Source organism: Gorilla gorilla, chromosome 17 (assembly GCF_029281585.2).
Source record: "Gorilla gorilla gorilla isolate KB3781 chromosome 17, NHGRI_mGorGor1-v2.1_pri, whole genome shotgun sequence".
Classification (NCBI taxonomy): Eukaryota; Metazoa; Chordata; class Mammalia; order Primates; family Hominidae; genus Gorilla; species Gorilla gorilla.
The window spans coordinates 109044030-109062939 of record NC_073241.2 but is presented as its reverse complement, the minus strand read 5'-3'; the positions used below and the strand labels follow the sequence as shown (position 1 = coordinate 109062939).

Below are 18910 nucleotides of genomic sequence, written 5' to 3'. Positions count from 1 at the left end.
CTGCGCACATGTAAGATGACATGGATCTCAGCATGGAGACAACCAAGTGGCCATCACCAGGGGCTGCTGAGTTTGGAAGCTGCTGGTGTCACACACAGAATGGTGGAGGGCGTGAAGAATGAGATGCAAGCAGGCGGCCCATCAACTACAGAGTCACCTCCGGGAGCCCGTGTCAGGCCCCTCCCACCTCAGACCCCGCACTCACCTGGGCCCCCGGCCCCCTGCCGCGCTCCTCTCGCTGGACGCCGGTGCCCCGAGCGTCCGCTCCCTTCGGGTCCCTGGCTTCCGGGGCTGGGGCTCCTCCTCCTGCTCCTCAGGCCTCCTCTTCTCGCTGTCGCTGTCATCGCTGCCTTCTCCAAGGATGTCGTCCACCTGACAAACAGCCAAGAGTCAGCGACAGACCTCCTTCCCGGGCCCCGTCCCCCCGCAACAGGCTTCTCCCGGCAGAGTCCAGGGCTCTGAGTGCAGCAGGGTGGGGGCTGGAGGTAGCACTCTGCTTTCTACCTGAGCCCTGGGGCTTGAAACTCAACCAATCCTTAACAAAGACCCGTGCAAAAGACGCTTGGAAATCCACAGAGCAAACCCAGACAGTCGGTTCGCAGGCAAAGATTGGGTTTAAATTCCTTCTGTCCCTTACGTGAACAGGGACTTTATTCCTAGTGCACTGTTGGATTTTATGGTGAATAATCAGAATATTTGCTTGAAATTTTCAAGATCAATGAGATTCACAGCACGACTCCTGAGTGGCAGGGCTTTCGGGGAGGCGTCCCAGTCCTTCCCATCCTGGAATCTGGGAGGAGAGCAGCCACCTGGGGGTGGAGACATGGCCGTGCCACAGGGACGCTCACTAAGATGTCCACCCGCTCGCTCTGGGCACGCCTCCAATTTGGGAAACATGCAGAGAGGGCGACTCCTGAACACCTGGCGTGAGCTCAGCCGGCCCCACGCCTGACACGTGTGACGCGGACGGGAGTGGCAACAGAGGCGGCAGGCAAGTGAGCAGGTGATGGGAGTACTGCATCCAAACCTCAGCCTCCCCGAACCTCAGCAGGCGGGAGGTGGGTACCGTCAGTGCCTCAATGTGGCGGCGGGAAAGGTTGAGCCCAGTGCTGGGAGGTGAATTCAAGTTCTCCCCTCCTCTCCTGAACTGCACGGAGATGGGAGAAGGACGCACAGAAAGAACTTACACCCAGGAGCGAGGGGCCCGCTCGGCCGACGACTAGCGGAGGGAAGAGCCCTTTATGTCCAGCACGGATCACGTCGGAGCGGTGTTGGCGGGCAGCTCTCCCGGGGGCTCCCATCCCAAGAGCACGGCCCTGCTCACAGCTCTCCGATGTTGAGGGCGTCTGTGTGTGACGGCACAGCCCCGTGGTCCCTGAGACGGGAAGGTGAGGCGGGGCGGCCTGACCACAGTCCCCCAGCGCAGGCTGTTTCCCAGGAGGGATCTGGGGGTGCACACCTGGCTGGGGCCTCGAGGGGCACTCACCGACGCCGACCCAACCCCACCCCCGCAGCAGGTACGAGAAACGGCCACAGAGGACGGAGCACAACTCCTGAGACAGGCGCGGTTCGGAGCAGTCGAGGCCGAGTCCAGAGTCACAGAGACTCGGTGTGAAGCCGCTTTGATCAGAAATCACAGCTCAGCCCCCGAGCCCACATGGAGGCCGACTCATCCACCCCGTCCACTCTGCAATTTCAAACTCATCACCACGTGTCCAGCGAGTCACAGCACATGCGCCCTGGCCTGAATCATTAAAAGGCAGAAACATTTTAACCAATGGTTAATCAGCTAAGGCAGGGGCTTTATCATCAGGTCATTATAATGATCTCTAAAAGTAACACGTTACCAGGGATGCTGGCATGGAATGGTATTTAGTAAGAGCATCTGGTTACTCGACGAGGTTACTGATGTTCACACTTCACCAGAATGCTTACATCACTGAATTTACTGTTTCGATGGCAAATCTCCTACGGGAATAATTCTACTAAATTCTATTCTGAAATACTTAGGGCCTTTAACACGGCATCATACCTTGTCAAGAGAGAAAAACAAGGCACTGTTAAAATCTGTTATTTTACATTTGACAGCCAAGGGCAGGCGGGCCGGCCAGCACGGCAGCCCACGGACCCGAGGGACCCTCGCTAGCGTGGTGCCCCACCTGGGAGGGCCTCAGACGTCCGTGCCAACGCTGGTGAGGCAGGGCAGCCAACGCTGGTGAGGCAGGGCAGCTGGTGAGGCAGGGCAGCTGGTGAGGCAGGGCAGCTGGTGAGGCAGGGCAGCTGGTGAGGCAGGGCACACATTCACATTAAAACCTGACCTCGCCTACATCATGCTCCTCCGATCTCTCCCTCTTTCTGCCTGACTCGTGTAAACACACTGATGTGGGAACGACACCTACCTTTCCTGGGCTTGTTTTTACAAAAAAGGTGACTGCACTTTCTGAAAAACAGTTTTCTTCACTACAGAGGCTCCTTGACGCAGGATGGGGTCACGTCCAGAAGAGCCCATCACAGGCTGAAAATGTGTCAGCACACCCGGCCCAGCTGCCTTCCACGCTCAGACATTACCCCATCGCTGGCAAAGTCGTCCAGCACAAGGCCGACTTGGAACAAGCTGTTCTACAGAATTCTGAGCCAAAACTTCTAATTCAAAGTGTGGTTTCTACCAAACACACGTCACTTGCACATCATTGTAAAGTTACAAAATTGTTAAGCGAACCATTGTAAAGTTGAGGGTCGTTTGTATTTACTTAAAACATGCTAACATAATTTTTTTAATCTTAAGGAAAATTTAAAAGTATGTAAAGAGAAAAAACACAAATGAATTCATACCTAAGTGTTGGAATTTCTACCAAAGAGCAAATACAGATAACAGCAGATGCTACTGTATCCTATCAATGCACGGAAATGAAATGTTTCTACCAACCTCCTTGCACGACCCTGGATCACAGAATAAAACTCTCCCCAGCTCTGCCCTGGAGTGAGGTGGGACGGCTTCGAGAGAGAGGACGGGAAACAAGAAGAGACACAGAGCAAGGTCGGGAAAGCACCCTGAGCATGAGAAGCAGAACAGGCTGAAACGAGGTAACGCAGCCGGAGAGGCAGCGGATGCCGGCTTTGGGGCCCAGCAGAACAGGCAGGAACGAGGTAACGCAGCTGGAGAGGCAGCGGACGCCAGCTTTGGGGCCCAGCAGAACAGGCAGAAACGAGGTAACGCAGCTGCAGAGGCAGCGGACGCCGGCTTTGGGGCCCAGCAGGCTTTTCCGCAGGGGTGTACAGGGGACGGGCCCCACCTCAACCCTCGGTGATCTCCCAGCCCTGGTTCTGGCACCTTCCCTTCCCCGCAGTTCCATGATCACACAGGAACCTGCAGGGGGACCGACACGTGGGTGTGAGTCTCTTTGTGCGCTGGCTGAGACAGGCGGGTGTTTGTGCACAAACACACCAAACGCACACCCGTCCTGTGCCGAGGCCGCAGCATGAGGATCCACACACGCAACACACATTCGTCCTGTGCCGAGGCCGCAGCGCGAGGACTGAGTGCTATTCACAGTCACCAGGCACAGTGCTTTGGCCACGCCCACCATGAGGAGACTCAGGGACTGTGTGGGGGTGCATGCTTTAGAGTCACCTCCAGAAGAAAAACCCACGTTAGCGAGTTCTCACATCTCCTGTGATTTTGGGAGCACTCCTGGTGAGAGCGAGTTTTCATGTCTCAAGTGATTTTGGGAGCACTCCTGATGTTAGCGAGTTCTTACGTCTCACATGATTTTGGGAGCACTCCTGGTGACAGTTGAGTTCTTACATCTCATGATTTTGGGAGCACTCCTGTTAGGGAGTTCTTACGTCTCACATGATTTTGGGAGCACTCCTGGTGACAGGGAGTTCCTATGTCTCATGTGATTTTGGGAGCACTCCTGATGTTGGCGAGTTCTCATGTCTATGTGATTTTGGGAGCACTTCTCATGTTAGCGAGTTCTCAAGTCTCATGTGATTTTGGGAGCACTCCTGATGTTAGTTCTCATGTCTCATGTGATTTGGGAGCACTCCTGATGTTAGTGAGTTCTTACATCTCACGTGATCTTGGGAGCACTCCTGGTGATGGTGGCCCCACACCCGGCCTCTGTTCTTGAGGCATTTTATCAGGGTCGTCATATTTCTTGGCTTCCACGTATATTAAATGCGGAATTTAAAAACGGTTAAGATAAAATTACAAGTTAATTTTCATGGCTTTCAGGTTTCTTCAAAGCCGTTGCAGGTGAACGCTTACTGACGCCATGCCTCGCTCTGCTTAGGCACGTTCTGGACGTGGCGGTCAGAAGCACGTGCTACCCAGGGGACCGGTTTTCCTTGAAAGCAGTGACATCAAGTGAGTGGTCTGCTAGCTGTAGAAGCCTCCGTGGTTTAAACCCAAGAAGAAATCCAGATGCCTACTGGGTCTCAAGGAACTGGGCACACATTCCCACAGCACTGACCAGGCGTGAGTTCTCAAAGCTGCTCCTCACATGAGGGGCGGGGAAGCCCTTGTCAGTGTGGGTGGGAGCAGTATCCCCCACGGCAGGCGCTACTCTTGGGTCAGCAACTTTGCCTCTCCTCTGTCGACGTGGAGACCCTTCCTTTACCACTGAAGCAGCCAATGCCCACCTAACACACTGACGCGCCGGAAATGGCCAGAGGTCTCGACACCCCTCACTCAAAGGCCCCCCGACAGGCTGCACTTGACCCTGGTTCCAGATCCTCTTGACTCCCCATCGTCTGTGCCCCAAAACGAGCAGCAGCCCCACCCCATGTATCCCCAGGATGAAGAGGGGCCAATGGCAGCTTCCAGGGAGCACCCCAGGGCAGGTACCTAGTCCGTCTCACAGGCTCACGGGGGCGTGCAGGCAACGGGCCCGAGAGACAGGCTTATCTGGGGTGCGGCTGCCTCATCTGCCCCAAGCACATGGAGTGGAAGAGGGACACATGTGAGACGAGGCTGTCAGGCCAGGGCCAGGCCACGAGGAGCTTCCTGAGGCTGCTGTAATAACCAGGCGCCATGGCTCAAAAGATCCAAATTCACAACCTCACAGCTGTGCAGGTCAGAAGTCCAACATGAGCCTCACAGGACCAAAATCCAGGTGTCCACCGGGAGAATCCCTTCCTTGCATCTTCCAGCTTCCAGAGGCCTCGGGTCCTTGGCGCCGGGGCTCCTCTGACCCCTTCTCCTGCCTGCAGGCGCTGATTGTCTTAAGGGCCCAGGACTCACAGAGAATCAAGGAGGCTTTAAATATTCACGAACATAAAACCCTCTGGCCTCTCTCCCATGCACAGAACAATCCACGGCTGCAGCCTTCTGCTTTCAATACCATTTGTTCCCAAAGAGCTACATCTGGGGGTTTACGATCACTTTTTATTTCTGAGAGAAAGGATTAGGTTTTGGGGTGGCTGAAAGCTGCTGAGTGCGTTCAAGACATCTGTCTCCCATTGAGAATTCAACCCCCTTTGATATCAAATGACTAAGAACCAGTTGTCACCACTGCCTGAAACAGGACTGCGTGGGGAAGAGACCCCGAGTCCTCCACGCCCGACCAGGAAACCAGGAGGGAGATGGGACGTGTCAGCAGCTTCCAGGCAGGAAGAGGCAGCGTTCCTCCCTCCTCTCCTCCCATCCCTGGTCCTAGGCAGGTGACTGTTCCTTATACAGAACCTTCTGGAATCTTAAATAAAGTGGTCTGGGCTTACAGGTAGTGGCTGAGAAAAATTTTTTTTAGACAAAACATTTTTGTGAAACAAAAAACAGCTAATGTTCAAAAAGACAGAAGAATGGCAGAGAAATTCAGCACACCTCAAAAAACGGTCTGATCCTCACAAGATAAACTGGCGTCTAAAGGTGATGACCTGAGTTACTGAGACGAGTCTGTCCTGAATAGAACTATCTGCATTTTTCTGCTACTGTTGAAAATACGCAGGAGCTGTTTTCCTCCTCAAGAAACCTCTGCTGCCTTCTGGATGCAAACAGAATGGTGGCTCTCTCCAGAGGACAGCGGTGCCAGGCAGGCAGGGAGGACAGGCTCTGGTGGGAACATGAAGACCTGAGGGAAGGGGACGGCCTGTGCCCTGACCAGCTGCAGGTGAGGACCCCACACAGGCGCCACCCATGAGGGCACCTTACAGGAGGACACGGGATGTGGTTTCCCAGGACAGTCCTCCTAAAGAACAGTCTCCGAAGGACGGTGCTGCGCAGATCGCCCATCCTTAACATCCGGACTGTTGTGGAACCTTCTATCAGGGGGCGGCCTGGGACCCAAGAGGAGAAGCACACGGGCCAAGGGGCCCAGGACACAGGGGCCAAGCAGGACCCGGCTGAGAAAACCCCAGCTCCACTGATGCTGCCTAAAGTTGTTTCGCGCTGTGATAACGAGATGCTGTGAGAATCACCAGTCACTCTGTGTGCGTGTGTTTAAGGCCCACGTGCAACAGACACAAAGCCCTCCAGCGTTTCTCAACGGGGGCCGGTCAGCGTCAGGCAGGGGGTGTTGACCGGCTCCAGGGTCACCCCTTGTCATGACCATGAGTGCCTCCAGACCCCGTCCCATGTCCTTGGGGTGGGCCGGGAGAGCCGGAGGGGCTGGGCGGCATCGGTCCTGGTGAAGACGCAGGCACGATTCCTAAGCCACAACTTCCACGTGTTCTCATGCCACACACTGCGGACACATTGCTTAATGCTGTTCCAGGTCTCCTTGAATAGGAAGTTGCGTGAAAAACACAAGTGCTCGTCCCAAACCAGACACAACTACGCAAGTGCAGGACTCTAGCTCTACCTCCAGGTGCACAGCTCAGCAATCCGCCCGCACACCAGAGCTCTGCGGCCCCAGCACGAGCGCCGGCGCGGGCACCGGGGCGTGGGGTTGGCTCACCTCTTTGTCCATACTCTCTAAATCCTCCTTACAAAGAGTGTACAGCGGCATTGTCTCAGACATACTGGGCTGTCGCTTTCTTCTAGAAGGGCCAGGCTGCTCTCCGTCCTGAGCGTCAGGCAGCTCTTCACCAAACATCTGCGGCTGGGGTGGCGGAACCGCTCTGAAAGGAATTTCACAGGTCCCACATGAGGAAGGTCAGTTCGAATGGCACTTTTCCGCACCGAATCAGACTCCTGGCTCTCGGACTAGGTAAACACTCACACACCCCAACAGGGAACACGTATGAAAAATGTGATGTTTCGCCAATACACTTTTCAGAGGTTAATGGATCAGAATTTGCTAACTGAGCCAGGGTGAGTGGCAAAACATGTTTCTGACTATCCTGTGGAAAAATAACACCCACCTTCTTTTATCCACAAAACCCCCGTGGGGCAGAGAGCATCTGCCGGGCTCTGGCATCTTAGAATAAAGGGCAAAGAGAGACGGGAGATGAACCGTGTTCTGGGAACCCCCAGGACATGTCATTCACCCTCAAAATAGGGTCCGGAGAGCTACACGGCAAAACACAAAACAAGAAAATGCAACATCTCCAGGCTACGAAAACAGACACGAAAAACGGCCAAGTGACAAAACAGACGTCAGTGGGCTGAAATTAAAATCATTTCACAGGTCAGCACGGTGGCTCACGCTTGTAAAGCCAGCACTTTGGGAGGCCGAGGCGGGTGGATCACTTCAGGTGAGGAGTTTGAGACCAGCCTGGCCAACATGGCTAAACCCCATCTCTACTAAAAATACAAATATTAGCCCGGTGTGGTGGTGCACGCCTGTAATCCCAGCTACTCAGGAGGCTGAGGCAGGAGAATCGCTTGAACCTGGGAGGCAGAGGTTGCAGTGAGCTGAGATTGCACCACTGCACTCCAGCCTGGGCAACAGAGCAAGACTCCATCTTAAAAAAAAAATTCACGAAAAAACAGAAAAAGGTAAATCTTGTGCTTGTATAGTTAAATATTAATGTAATAAATCAACTAGAAAGGGCCAATCTTCTGTTTCAAGGATCTTTCTGCCATGTTAAAACCGCAGCTCCGTTTGAAATGGTTTCTCTCCTCTGTACACATCTTTCTGGATCTGGATATGTCAATCTTATTAATATATTCTGATGCATGCCTCTGACTGCTGGAATTTAAGGCAAGCCTCTGGGAAAGGGGTGGTGCGGCCCTCCTGAGAGGCGGCTGTTTCTAGCTGCTGGTTCTTCCCTGGATGACCAAAGGACGAGACCAGGAGGCACTAAGCGTGCGTCCCAGATACCAGCTCGCTCGGGACAGGCACGAGGACGAGGGGATAAAACCCATCCTGGTGAAGGAAAACGGGCACTAAGTCAAAGTCACAAAACTAAAAAGACACAACCGTGTTAGGCTATTTACTAACGGAGAGAAGATTTTCTGCCCAGAAATCTGAAAGTGCTGATCTGCGCTGTTTGGAATTCAGGACTTCCCAAGCCTTGTCAAAGTCCACTCTTCACGGCGGCCCTCTGTGAACATGCGTTTCCCATCCCACGAATGCCGCAAACGCCACGCTTCCCATCCCGCGAAAGCCGCGCTTCCCATCCCACGAACACCGCGAATGCCAGGCTTCCCACCCCGCGAATGCCGCGCTTCGCATCCCGCGAACTCTGTGAACGCTGCGCTTCCCATCCTGTGACCGCCACGCTTCCCATCTGCATTTGGCTGAAACACCCATGTACGTACAACTGGACACACGCAGTTCAAAGCAGTGTTGTTCAAAGGGCCAACTGCACTGTTATTTTAAACTGAATTAAATGTTTCAACTAAATGTTAAAAACCTGTGATAACTGCTCTACTCCCACCAAACACCCCACCTCTGGGGTCTCAGAGAAGGCCATGGAGGAGACTGACATCCAACCCCACCGGCAGCAATGAGGCCCCACCCACCCATGCGGGAAGGTCAGGATTCTCACCAGCCCCCACAGCCATCCACCAGCAACGGCGTCACCCCCATCCCCTACAGCAGTCCACCAGCAAGGGCGTCACCCCCATACCCCACAACTGTCCACCAGCAACGGCATCACCCCACCCCCACAGCCGTCCACCAGCAACGGCATCAACCCCATACCCCACAGCCGTCCACCAGCAACGGCATCACCCCACCCCGACAGCCGTCCACCAGCAACGGCGTCACCCCACCCCGACAGCCGTCCACCAGCAACGGCGTCACCCCACCCCCACAGCCGTCCACCAGCAACGGCATCAACCCCATACCCCACAGCCGTCCACCAGCAACGGCGTCACCCCACCCCGACAGCCGTCCACCAGCAACGGCGTCACCCCACCCCGACAGCCGTCCACCAGCAACGGCGTCACCCCACCCCGACAGCCGTCCACCAGCAACGGCGTCACCCCACCCCCACAGCCGTCCACCAGCAACGGCGTCACCCCACCCCCACAGCCGTCCACCAGCAACGGAGTCACCCCACCCCCACAGCCGTCCACCAGCAACGGCGTCACCCCCATCCCCCACAGCCGTCCACCAGCAACGGCGTCACCCCACCCCGACAGCCGTCCACCAGCAACGGCGTCACCCCACCCCCACAGCCGTCCACCAGCAACGGCGTCACCCCCATACCTCACAGCCGTCCACCAACAATGGTGTCACCCCACCCCGACAGCCGTCCACCAGCAACGGCGTCACCCCCATACCCCACAGCCGTCCACCAACAATGGTGTCACCCCACCCCGACAGCCGTCCACCAGCAACGGCGTCACCCCCTTCCCCCACAGCCGTCCACCAACAATGGTGTCACCCCACCCCCACAGCCGTCCACCAGCAATGGCGTCGTCACCTCCATCCCCCACTGTCAGGCATCAAAAAGAGGCCGTGTGGGGAACTGGACTCCTATCCCAAATGGCAGGAACAAGGGGGCCTCCACTCCTGCTGCTGGAGCATGGCCCAAAAAAAAATCAGTGATGGGAGAAGGTTTAAATAAGATCCAGAGTCTCCTAACATGATGTGACAGGTCCAGGTTTCAATCCAGTATCACCTGCCACAGCAAGAACCAGGAAGATCTCAAACTATGGAGAAAAGGACAATCAACAAGGGCCAAGCTGAGAGGGCAGAGATGCTAAAATTCACAATGATTTTATAGCATCCATGATAAAAATGCTTCAAGAGGCAACTGCAAATATGCTTGAAACAACTGAAAAACACAGAAAGGATCGGCAAAGAAATAGAAGATACAGACATTTTATAAACAAAAAATAAAAACTAAAACCAAAAAATGTCCTGGACAGACTAGCAACAAATGAAGGAGACAGAGGAAGGCTGTGAACCCGAAAATCTAACAGAAGTCACCCAACCTGGACAACAGAGAAAACGAGCTGCAGGAAAAAGAACACAGCTTAGAGATGCACGAGATACAAAAAGCCTCAGCATCCGTGTCCTGCCATCCCAGCATGGCAGAGATGGCCCTGAAAAGCAATGGCTGGAAATGTCCCAAAGACGTCAAAAGACATAAACCTTCCAACTCAAAAAGCAGAGTCAAACATAAACAAGGTAAACCCTCCAAATCTACACCAGGACACCTCGTCATCAAACCTCAACTAAAGACAGAGAAAAACCTGGAAGGCAGTGAAAGAGAAAACACAGCTTACCTACAGGAAAAACGGTCAAAGACAGAAGATCACTCATCAGAACCACGGAGCCCAGAAGGAAGCCGGATGTTTTTCAGGCCCTGAGAAAAAGGAAGATCAACCCAGAGTCTTGTCCTGTGAAAACGTCCCCCAGCAAGGGAGGGACTGGAGAGGGCCCAGGCCTGCCCTGAGAGCATGATGGACACTGCAGGGCAGGTCAGGAGGGAAGGGACTCCGAGGGAACCTCCCGTGAGGACGGAAGCAGGAATCCGGGCAAGCACCGGAGACTCCGCTCGAGTTCTCTAGACCACACTTGACTGTCAAAACAAAAGTCATAAGAAATAATCCCAAAGCAAGCAGAAGGAAAGTAAGAAATAAGGAGGCTGAAAACAAACGAAAAAAAAATAGAGAAGGTAAGCAGAGCAATTCCTTCAAAAACACAGCCACAACTCACCCAAACACAGCAGGTCCTGTGAAAAGCCCTGTAACTGTTAAGGAAAATGAATATGAAATTTTAAACCTTGCAAAAATAAAATCTCCAGGACCAGACGGTCTCACTGGAGAATTCTCCCGAATGTGTGAAAGGAAGGGGCAAGTCCACAGTCTCACCAGGGATGCTGGAGGGTGGGGCGCTTCCCACCTCATCACGGGAGCCACAGCAAACCTGGGGGCAGATGGCACACAGCGTGACAAGTGCAGCCCCACAGGCCCCTCAACGTCAACATAAAGACACTTCACAGAAGTGCATCAAGGTTACTATACACCACAACCAACGGGAATTGTTTCTGGGGTGCAAGGTTGTTTTCATGTCCAAAAATCAGTCAATGTGACCACCACATACTGACAGGCAAAAGAAGAAAAACCACACACACCATCATATCAATCAACAAACTCCTAAAAAATTCAACACCCACTGGTGATAACAACTCACAGAAAACAGGAAATCCAACTTGATCAAGAGCATCTACGGGCAGAAAACCCAGAAACAGACCACACAGGTGCACCTGAGCGCCCTCGAGACGCTGCGGCAGAAGCAGCCGTGGAGGCAGGACGGCGCCGGCGACAATGCGGCTGGGGCCAGAAAACCACCCTCAAGAGCATCCCGGGCTGAGGTGTCACATGAAAGACTATAGAACTTTTAGGATAAAACATCAAGAAAATCTCTGGGATCTGGGACTAGGCTACTAGTTAACTTCACAGCAAAAGCACGATTCCTAAAAGAAAGAAGTGATAAATAGAATCTCGTGAAAATTAAAAACTTTTGCTCTGCCAAAGACCCTCTAGAGGATGAAAACTCAAGTTGCTGACTGGGAGGAAAGGATTTGTAAGCCACACATCTAACCAAGGACTAGCAGATGGAACAAACAGAGGAGGTGATGCGTCATTATTCACCACGGAAATGCAGGTTACAGCCACAACCAGCTCAGGACACACCTGTCAGAATGGCTGCAATAAACAGCACTGGCCACGCCACCTGGGTCACTCACCGCTGCTGAAAACATGAAATGATGATGCAGGTATTCCAGAAAAAGGTCTGGCAGTTTCTTTAAAAAGCTAAACACACACTCACCATCCAATTTAGCAACTGTATCTACCACTGGACATTTATCCCAAAGAAATAAAAACTTAAGATAGGTTAAGCATCCCATATCCAACATGCTTGAGACCAAAAGTGTTTCCGATTTTGGATTTTTGAATTTTGAAATATCTGTGTTACACTTACGGGCTGAGCATCTGCAACCAGTGACCCCAAATCCGAATGCTCTGGTGAGCACTTCCTTCCAGGGCCACGTCAGTGCTCAGAAAGGTGCGAATCTTCGTGCTCAGAAAGATGCGAACCTTGGAGCATTCCCAATTTTGGATTTTCGGATGAGAGGCTCAACCTGTGCAAACATTTAGAGCAAAGGCTGGAAACAACCCAAATATCCCTCAAAGGGTGAACGGTGAAACCACAAATGGCTCCACCACACACCATGAGACCCGGCTCCGCAAGAGAAGGACATGAATGAGGGGCACAGAGGTGCTCCAGGAACTGGCTGAGGGAGGAGGGCCAACTCCAGAAGGCTGCCGACTTGCCGTACACAGCACTGCGGAGAGGGCGCGGTGCAGGGAGGGACAGCAGGTGGAGGGCCAAGGATCAGGGAAGGGGAAGCGGCTGAGGCCACGAGGGGCCGCAGGGGAGCTGGTGTGAAGGTTCTGTGTCTGGATGAGTCTGTGTGGGTCCTAGTGGTGAGCCTGTTCCCCACTTTCACAAGAGGCAACCACAGGGGAAACAGGATAAGGGGTCCAAAGGGCCTCTCTGCATTATCACTGCATGTATATCTACAAATATCTCAAAAAGTCTAACCAAAAAACTGAATGTTCCCACTCACCCCCAGGTCCCCAGTGAGCCAGCCTGCCAGCCCAGCACCAAAAAGGTCAAAGCCAGAATTAGAAAAAACGTACAACGTTCAAAGACTTAGATGAGGACCAGTCCAGGGACGAAGGGCCAACTGCCCTCACGGCCAAGCGTCCTGTCACAATGGGGTCTGCACAGGGTTCCGAGAAAAGAATGAGGAACCACCACTCTCAGGAGGGTGGGGAGATGGGGCCACCTCCACAGCAGCACAACCAATGCACACAACATATGAGGCCTGGGGCCACTCAGGCGCGGGACCCACTGTGAGATGGGGTGCCATGGGGGAATCGGGCAACCAATGCCCGTGACAGATGAGGCCTGGGGCTGCTCAGGCGTGGGACCCACCGTGAGACAGGAGTGCCATGGGGGAACTGGGCTGCAGGGCACCAGTGCTGTTGCAAGGGTGTGAGGGTGGCTGCAGGAGACCATGCTGGACCCGTTTATACAGGTGGAGTGGTCCTGCAGGCACTAGGGGTCCACACGTGGAGTGGCATCGCGGACACAGGTCTATTTAGTGCAGGGAACTGGGCAGGCGCCACAGGAACTCAGACAAGCAGGGGGGACTCTTGGATTAAACCAGAAGAAAACACTCTACTGTTCCTCCAAGATGGAGGCCTACGGAGAAAAGGTAGGGTGTGACCAGAGGCGTGGCCAATCCACACAGGCCCAGGTCCTCACCGCAGCACGAAGGCCCTGCAGAACTCCTGCTGGGTGGTCCCGTTTCCTCAGACTTCCAGCACTATGTCTAGCCTGGGGAGGGAGACATTCAAACAGGGATTCCTTTTTTCTGATGTAAGTAGGTCGTTTCATCAATTTTGAAAACTATCAAAAAGCAGAACCCAGGCTCATTTTAAGAGAACTCAGTTTCCAACACGTACAAGTGAAGGGAGAGACATTTCCTTAACGTGACAAAGGTGCATCCAGCCTGCAATCACCCAGACCAGGCGGCCCGCTGCTGCAGCCACAACAACGCTGCTTCCCGCCACCAAACTGACGATTATCGCAACCTAACAAATCACATTAACATCCTTTCGTATAAATGAGCTGGTATTAACTGAAGTAATATTGATATTTTGGTGTAAATTACACTTTCACATTAAAATCAGAAGAAAATTTCATCAAAAGTCAACTTATTCAAATAAACTACAGCCCAGCGTGCATCTTCCTCACGGAAGGCACGGCTAAACAGTTGTTTATGACGTGCCATTCGAAACTGAACTGCTGCTTTTCACGTAAATTATACACATTTCAGAACACACATACACAGTTATTGGCTGCCATGTTATTAGTGTCATTCAAGTAAAAGTGTCTGACTTTATTCAAATCCAGCTTACCATCTGCAAGTCTGTTTTCAGATAACAATTACTTTTTTCTCATTGATCTTAGAAATTCCTAGCTCACTTCAAGCAAGGGTGAATTATTAAAACACCAGTTTTGTATCTAATCTTTAACCACTTTATGTAGTTTAAGACAATGAGGACAGGAGCTTGAGACCAACCTCAGCAACATGATGAAACCCCGTCTCTGCTAAAAATACACAGATTAGCCAGGCATGGTGGCATGTGCCTGTAATTCCAGCTGCTCAAGAGGCCGAGGCATGAGAATTGCTTGAACCTGGGAGGCGAAGGTTGCAGTGAGCCAAGATTGCACCACTGCACTCCAGCCTGGACGATGGAGCAAGATTCCGTCTCAAAAAAAAAAATAAATAAAAACACTGAAGAAAAAATAAGTCAAAGGTTTGTGATTTTATTTTAAATTATTAAAAAAAATTTTTTTTTGAGACAGGCTCTCACCCTGTGGCCCAGGATGAAGCGCAGGGGTGCGATCACAGCTCACTGCAGCCTTGAACTCCTGAGCTCAAGAGATCCTTGCGGGTCTGCCTCCCAAAGCACTGGGACTACAGTGCAAGCCACCCCCCTGGATATATTATTCAACAGTATGAAAAGCAGCATCTAAAGAACAGGTGCTGTTCGCAGTACTGATCGTGTGGCTGCTTTAAATTATCACATAATTTCGAAACCAAATCTCAGCAGTATCACTTCAGTGCACGTTTCTGTCCTGCCATCGTGCTTCTACTGATTAGAATGACAGCACAGAACACACCCTGACTTCCCAGAGGTGGGGTCTCCACATCCTTCTGCTCTAGGTGGTGCTGGCCCGTTCACTGACTGGCCCACAGCAATCCCATAGGCCAGGTTCCGCCCCGCTGTTCTCAGAAGCGTCCAGGAGCTTTGTCAACTGGCTGGAGAGTTGGAATTAATTAAGTCAAATGAAGAAGTAAGAGTGGCACCAAAGGACTAAGCCCTGGTGTTACAGAAAGAGACCTGTTCCCAGTCCCTGGGATCACCACAGTGGTGAGAGTGGCTGTGGGCTGGGCCTCAGCAGCTCCAGGGTAGGAGGCTTCGCAGGAGCAAGTGGGCAGCGGGTGGGATCAGCTATGCCTTCGCCACAGATGAAAGGACGCAGAGCTTCCAGAGGGCACGTGCCATGCTCAGGGCCCTTCTGGACCCTGCCCCAGGCGCCCCCTCATTCGGCTGTTCTTGAGCCTTTAAAATAAACTGGTATTGCTGAGTGAAACGTTTTCCAGAGTTTTGTGAGCCGATTCAGCAGATTATCAAAACTGCACAAGTCTGTGTGTGGGGACCCCCAACACTGTGGCCAAGCTGGACGGTGAGGTGGCCTGGGGGTCCGAGATGAGGGCAGCCTGGTGGGACTGAGCCCCTAGACTCAAGGCCTGATGCCAACTGTCGGTCGTCAGCGTCAGAAACAAACTGAACTGCAGGCACCTGCTGGCCTCGAAGAGCTAGAGAAGCAGCGTTGGAAAGACACCTTGTATTAAAAACCCAACCAGCCCGCAACAGGAAGCCCTTCTAAAGACCAGAAACGACATCACCACGAGGATGCCTTCTTAACAACAGGAGATGACATCGTCACCAGAACACGATGGGAAGTGACATCATCACCAGGACGCCTTCCTAACGACAGGTGATGACATCATCACCAGGACACAATGAGAGGTGACATCATCACCAGGATGCCTTCCTAACGGCAGGAGATGACATCGTCACCAGGACACGATGGGAGGTGACATCATCACCAGGATGCCCTCCTAATGACGGGAGGTGACATAATCATGACACGATGGGAGATGACATCATCACCAGGATGCCCTCCTAATGACGGGAGGTGACATCATCACCAGGACACGATGGGAGGTGACATCATCACGAGGACGCCCTCCTAATGATGGGAGGTGACAGCATCACCAGGACACGATGGGAGGTGACATCATCACCAGGACGCCTTCCTAATGACGGAAGGTGACAGCATCACCAGGACACGATGGGAGGTGACATCATCACCAGGACGCCCTCCTAATGATGGGAGGTGACAGCATCACCAGGACACAATGGGAGGTGACAGCATCACCAGGACGCCTTCCTAACGACAGGAGATGACATCGTCACCAGGACACAATGGGAGGTGACATCATCACCAGGACACAATGGGAGGTGACATCACCAGGACACAATGGGAGGTGACATCATCACCAGCATGCCTAATGATGGGAGGTGACATCATCACCAGGACACGATGGGAGGTGACATCATCACCAGGACGCCTTTCTAATGGGAGGTGACAGCATCACCAGGACGCCTAACGACAGGAGATGATATCGTCACCAGGACAATGGGAGGTGACATCATCACCAGGATGCCTTCCTAATGATGGGAGGTGACAGCATCACCAGGACACGATGGGAGGTGACATCATCACCAGGACGCCTTCCTAATGGGAGGTGACATCATCACCAGGACGCCTTCCTAATGATGGGAGGTGACATCACCACCAGGACGCCTTCCTAATGGGAGGTGACATCATCACCAGGACGCCTTCCTAATGACGGGAGGTGACATCACCAGGACACGATAGGAGGTGACATCATCACCAGGACGCCCTCCTAATGACGGGAGGTGAGATCATCACCAGGATGCCTTCCTAATGATGGGAGGTGACATCATCACCAGGACACAATGGGAGGTGACAACATCACCAGGACGCCTTCCTAACGACAGGAGATAACATCGTCACCAGGACACAATGGGAGGTGACATCATCACCAGGACACAATGGGAGGTGACATCATCACCAGGACGCCCTCCTAATGATGGGAGGTGACAGCATCACCAGGACACGATGGGAGGTGACATCATCACCAGGACGCCTTCCTAATGACGGAAGGTGACAGCATCACCAGGACACGATGGGAGGTGACATCATCACCAGGACGCCTTCCTAATGACGGGAGGTGACATCACCAGGACACGATAGGAGGCGACATCATCACCAGGACGCCCTCCTAATGACGGGAGGTGAGATCATCACCAGGATGCCTTCCTAATGATGGGAGGTGACATCATCACCAGGACACAATGGGAGGTGACAGCATCACCAGGACGCCTTCCTAACGACAGGAGATGACATCGTCACCAGGACACAATGGGAGGTGACATCATCACCAGGACACAATGGGAGGTGACATCATCACCAGGACACAATGGGAGGTGACATCATCACCAGCATGCCTAATGATGGGAGGTGACATCATCACCAGGACACGATGGGAGGTGACATCATCACCAGGACGCCTTTCTAATGGGAGGTGACAGCATCACCAGGACGCCTAACGACAGGAGATAATATTGTCACCAGGACACAATGGGAGGTGACAGCATCACCAGGACACGATGGGAGGTGACATCATCACCAGGACGCCTTCCTAATGGGAGGTGACATCATCACCAGGACGCCTTCCTAATGATGGGAGGTGACATCACCACCAGGACGCCTTCCTAATGGGAGGTGACATCATCACCAGGACGCCTTCCTAATGGGAGGTGACATCATCACCAGGACGCCTTCCTAATGATGGGAGGTGACATCATCACCAGGACGCCTAACAACGGGAGGTGACATCATCACCAGGACACCTAACAACTGGAGGTGACATCACCAGGATGCCTTCCTAACAACAGGAGGTGACATCATCACCAGGACGCCTTCCTAATGGGAGGTGACATCATCACGAGGACACCTTCCTATTCATCAGGGATGACATCATCTCTGTGGCTGGGGATCCTCTTCCCTGTCATCAGGATGCAGGACTTCAGATTCATCCCAAACCCCCCACCCCCTAGGTCCCAGAGCGTCGCCAGGCTGCCGCACAGGAGGCCACCCACACCGGCCCAGCTGCCCGCAGCCACCCTGCACCTGCCCACCTCCCAGTCACCCGACCCGACTCCTCCTCTTAGCAACACTCTCCACCATGACCTCAAGGGCCATGAAATCAGCCGAGAGGGGCACACGCTGCTCTCCAGAATCGTAAAAGACAAAACACAATCTATGAAACAGAAAACCGGGGAGGAACTAGAGCGCGTTTCCAGAGGGAGTGGCCTCTCCCGAAAGCCAGCTGGGCTTTGCCGTGGTGCCTGGTGGGGCCTTCTCACCTGTCCACCCAGGCTCGGGAGCTGCCGCCCACTGTGCGAAGGCCATGCCCTGGCCACCCCTGCTCCTGACTTGGGAGGGCCGTGCACTCCAGGCCTCAGCGTCCCCACGCAGGGACAGTGCTGGATCCTGGAAAGGCTCGAAAAGGACATCAAGCCGTACCTCTCCATCTCCCGATTAACCGTGAGCACCCGTCTCCCTCTAGCAGCCTGCATTCTGTACCTGTCACAGGATCTGAGGTGTTGTGACCTGTCAGAGGGCTTCCAGGGGCAAACACATACCAGGTCTTGGTGGGTGCTCCTTGCCTGGGTCAAGTTTAATTGAGTTGAACTTTTGGTTGAATTTCAAAGCAACAACCATGGTACAAACAAAGACTCCTCACTTAAATCTCCAAGAATGTCCCACAGCCATTTACATGGGGTCTGCAGGGGCCACAACCTTAGGCTTGAGGGCTGATCTCGGGT

General features: G+C 53.2%; 1 protein-coding gene across 3 annotated transcripts in view; it reads right to left on the bottom strand.

Annotated features, from left to right (window-relative positions):
* The window catches only part of CTDP1 (CTD phosphatase subunit 1), a 74153-nt gene that overhangs the window by 15736 nt on the left and 39507 nt on the right, over positions 1-18910 (bottom strand). For 2 of the 3 annotated variants that reach the window (XM_004059573.5, XM_063699329.1), the window contains exons 11-12: positions 6897-7059; positions 206-372 (exon numbers count right to left, since the gene is read on the bottom strand). In XM_004059573.5, coding sequence (XP_004059621.4) covers positions 206-372; positions 6897-7059 — 330 coding nt within the window. The remainder of the gene's footprint in view (positions 1-205; positions 373-6896; positions 7060-18910) is intronic. The other variant, XM_019014211.4, reaches the window with a different exon arrangement.